The 4,822-nt window shown below is 33.2% G+C and overlaps 1 protein-coding gene across 12 annotated transcripts in view; it reads right to left on the bottom strand.

The window, feature by feature from the left end:
* Positions 1 to 1,838: 1,838 nt before the first annotated feature.
* The window catches only part of LOC115223011 (annexin A7), a 163,198-nt gene continuing 160,214 nt past the window's right edge, over positions 1,839 to 4,822 (bottom strand). For all 12 annotated transcript variants that reach the window (XM_029793435.2, XM_036511867.1, XM_036511870.1 and 9 more), the window contains one exon: positions 1,839 to 3,727. In XM_029793435.2, the coding sequence (XP_029649295.1) occupies positions 3,605 to 3,727 (123 nt within the window). In that variant the 3' untranslated portion in view covers positions 1,839 to 3,604. The remainder of the gene's footprint in view (positions 3,728 to 4,822) is intronic.

Below are 4,822 nucleotides of genomic sequence, written 5' to 3'. Positions count from 1 at the left end.
TATATATACGCATACATATCTATACATATATATATGTGCATACATATATATATATAGTGCATACATATCTATACATATATATGCATACATATCCATACATACATATATATATATATACACATACATATCCATACATACATATATATATATATACACACATACATATCCATACATATATATATATATATATATATATATATATATATATATACATACATATCTATACATATATATATATATACATACATACCTATACATGCACACATATATATACACATACAAACATACATACACATATATATAATATATACAGGTAGACATACATACATACATGCAGACTGTTTATAGATGAGATCCAGATATTCCCCGTAAGGAAGACATTTAGTAGTGATCAAGACATTTAAACTTGAGCAGTTATAGATGTAAATGTATGGATAAGCAAGTTAGCAAGATTAGTATATATATATATATATAGTATATTAAATACCTGAAATACAATAAATGCATATGTAACCATGTAAATGGTCTACATGCACAGAATACAAATGGTATAAAGAATTAATGGGGTTGAAGAAAAGTATTATATATCCAACAGCTGTTTCTGAGGGCTTGACGGTGCATAATAATGCTTGTAGAGTGATTCCATCATAGGATGAGATGAGCCTCAGTCTTCAGGGATGAGATCTTACATTTGAAATGTTGAAGGAAATAAGTTCAGAGATTGAATGTGAAGAGCTAAATTTATTAGAGCAGGGAATTGGCAAGGTATACAGATAGGAAATAGTGTGAGAATAAAATAAATTTCAAGAGCGAGGGATTAATAAAGAGACTAGGTGGGAGTAGTAGAGGTAGAAAGTAGGAGGAAGAGGGGAAGGTGGTGTCAGTAGTATGTGAATGGTAGTCTATTGTGTTAGGTTTATGTGAAAATTATAGAATTAATAGCTGAGATAGTGAGGTACGTATACATATACGTATACATATACATTGTTTTGTATTTCATGTATTTAATATACTTTATATATTAAGGTGGCAAGCGGCATTTCGTCTGTCTTTATGTCCGAATTTAAGTTCAAATTCTGCTGAGGTTGACTTTGCCTTTCAACCTTTCAGGGTCGATAAATTAGGTGCCAGTTCTGTGCTGGGGTCGATCTAATCGACTGGCCCCCTCCCCCAAAATTTTGTGCTTTGTACCAAGGGTAGAAAAGAATATATTTTATACATTGATCTGTCTAACTTGCTTGTCCATACATTTACTTCTACATACATGCATGCATATATATATGTGTATGTATATATATATACACACACATACATATATATACATACATATATATATATATACATATTCATATACATATATGCATACATATACATACATTTTTACATATATATATATACATATACATACACACACATGTATATATAAAATAGAGATAGAATTGATGCTGAAGCTGAAGTTATATATATACATATATATATATATATATCATATCAGCTTCAGCTTCACTTTTATGTCTATTTTCCGGGCTGGTATGTGTTGGATGTTCTAAGAAGATCCACCAGGTTAGAGGACAATGTCTTGCTTCTGTGTCTCAGTTTTGGCATAATTTCTATCACTATAATCCTTTTCTAATGCCAACTACTTCACAAGATGTTTGTTCATAGCACCATAACTAACTCACAAGACTTATGAACCACCTCAACTGAGAGGGAAGATAAGAGATAAGGTGAGGCATTGAAAGTTTGAAGTATGATGGGAACAAGTTTACCATTTTGGAGAAGCCAGCATCCGCTGCTACCCAGAATTTTTTGAAAGAACAAAAAACTCAGAGTAGTGATTCATGCAGTTTTAGCTTTGAATAGTTATTCTAGTCTAATGGTTAGTTAGTATTGAGTACATTTTTGTATTATTGCAATTCCTACCAGTATGAAGCCATAATCATCTGTATACATTCAAAAACACATACCTTTATACATATAACTGTGCGTATGCACAGATATATGTATATATATTGAAAAGGTTAAACAGTTTCACATGAAGAAATTTATTTTATTAAAACAAGAAGATGAAAATGTTTTCAGAACTTTATAATGGATAGAAGAAAGTTTTTACATTCTTATCAAAATATGCTACTGGTTTCAATCACTTTAAAAAATGATTTAGTCATTCTGTGAGGAAAGTGAAAATTAAATTGGAATAAATTTATTTGAATTAATCATTCATGATATTAGTTCTGCAAACCATATGATTTTTCTTACATTGTGCTGATAGTCTAATCCCTTCTTATGGCCATAGTGTCCTTGTAGCGTAACAGTTGCAATTGTCTGTTTTCATTAAGAAATCGTTACAGTAATAGCAACAGCTATGCTATTGGCTGTAGTAGTTGAGGTTGTGGTCAATCTAACTAGTAGCATCGGAGCAGCTTCAGCAAAAGTTAAGGGTGGTGGTAGTTGTCTCCCTTCTTCTCCCACAGCTATTTAGAAGTGGTTAGTATTTGGTTATGAAGGTTGTTTCTTTGTTGATGTGTTGTTGCTGTTGTGTTGCATGATTGCTCAATTGATACAAAAAAATAACAAAATTTGGTTGTTTTTTATTTGTCTATATGTTCACTGAGTCCTATGTGTCTGTAAACCCTTATTTTGATTTATGATCTACGCTGAATCAAGAGTTGTCTTAATGACACATCTCCTCAGTTATTCCCATGAATAATAATTTCTCCAGTGCATCTGAAAACTTAATCTATATAATTACATACTGAAGATGCGGAGAAAACTACACAGTTTAGCATGACTAAAACATCTCTTTATATGACTGAAACTGGTAGAATATTTTGATAAAAATGTTAATGCTTTTATTCATGGTAATGTTCTTAAAGCAAGTATGGAAACTACTCCAAAATGCATTTCAGTGTTATAATGCCTCAGCAAACACAGTTTTCCCCGTAGTGACTGTGCAATGGAAAGAGAATAACTAAGCAAATGTACATTTGTAGAAAAGTAGAAATAATCAGAGAAAAAAAAATAATTTTTGCATGTTGTACACATGTTAAATTATTTAAGTTAATGAGAACATATTTAACATAAGAGAACACAAAAAATTTAAACTGGTAACGGTGTACATGTGTATGTATGTATGTATGTATGTATGTATGTATGTATGAATGTATGTATGAATGTATGTATGAATGTATGTATGAATGTATGTCTATGTGTCTGTGTCTATAGTTGTTCTTTTACGGATTCAAATTATATGAAACACTCATTGGAAAGTTTTGGGCTCTCAGTCAATAATTAATTTGTATGTGCATATATGTGTATATCTGAGCACATCCATATGTATCTGTGTGCATGTATGTGTAGCTCTGTGTGTGTGTGTATCTGTATCTGAGTGCATCTGTATCTACATGCTATATGCATATTTTAATTTTTAATTGAATTTTAAAATAGAATTTTCAAAAAATAAATCACAACAATATTTCATAAGTAGTTGAACAAGATAAAATTTCTTCTAACAATTCTGAAACAAATAAGAACAAACAAGGGAGCCGTTGTGCAGATTACATGCATCAATGAAAATCGATTTCCATTTGTCTTCCACAAGTTTTTACTGACCAACCAACGCCAGCAACAGCTTCTTATAGTCTCCACTTGTATCTGAAGCGATGGCATTGTATAAGGGTTTTCCATAGTTTCTCTGGTAAGCATCTTTAATGTTCTGCAAATCAATCTGAAAAGAAAGGAAAATAGTTTCTTATGAGAAAGAGAGAAAGAAAAAAAGAAAGGAAGGAAGGAAGAAAGAAAGTATGTATGTGTAGCTGTGTGTGTGTATCTGTCTATGTATCTGAGTGCATTTATCTACATGCTATCTTTATATATGTATATCTTAATTTTTATTGAATTTTAAAATAGAATTCCAGCACCGCCCCGACTGGCTTCCGTGCTGGTGGCACGTAAAAAGCACCATCCGATTGTGGCTGTTTGCCAGCCTCGTCTTGCACCTGTGCAGGTGGCACGTAAAAGCACCATCCAATCGTGGCCGTTGCCAGCCTCGTCTGGCCCCCATGCCGGTGGCACGTAAAAAGCACCATCCGATTGTGGCCGTTGTCAGCCTCGTCTTGCACCTGTGCAGGTGGCACGTAAAAAGCACCCACTACACTCACGGAGTGGTTGGCGTTAGGAAGGGCATCCAGCTGTAGAAACACTGCCAGATCAGACTGGGCCTGGCACAGCCTACTGGCTTCCCAGACCCCAGTTGAACCGTCCAACCCATGCTAGCATGGAAAACGGACGTTAAACGATGATGACGATGATGATGAATTCTCGAAAAATAAATCACAACAATATTTCATAAGTGAACAAGATTTTTATTGAATTTTGAATGTCATTATTCAGTTTTAATCCAAGATTTCTTGCCAATAGAGAAAGAACCAGTTTCTAACCTACGTTCAATGCTCCTTTATTGAAATTTCAACATCAACAACAGGGTGTTTTTGTTTGTATGTATGTATGCATGTATGTGCAGATTAGTATGTTTTATGTATATATTCTCATGCATATAGCTACATATCTAGACATACTCGTATATATTTAAATGATAAACTTCTGGAAAGTTTTACAGATTTTTAGTTCCAGTGATAGACTGGATCTGTAGCCTTTGAATTAGCTTTTTCCTTTCCGGTTTCGAGAAGCCTAATTTCTCAAGATTGGTATTTAGGTAGTGTGTTACACATCCTAGGGCCCAAATTATTACAGGTATAAACCTGAACTTGTAATCTGGATATAGTAACTACAGATTTCTCTATAGTTCAGTGTAGGTGTTCTC

The sequence above is a fragment of the Octopus sinensis genome, linkage group LG21 (assembly GCF_006345805.1).
Source record: "Octopus sinensis linkage group LG21, ASM634580v1, whole genome shotgun sequence".
NCBI lineage: Eukaryota > Metazoa > Mollusca > Cephalopoda > Octopoda > Octopodidae > Octopus > Octopus sinensis.
This window is presented reverse-complemented; position numbering and strand designations above follow the sequence as displayed.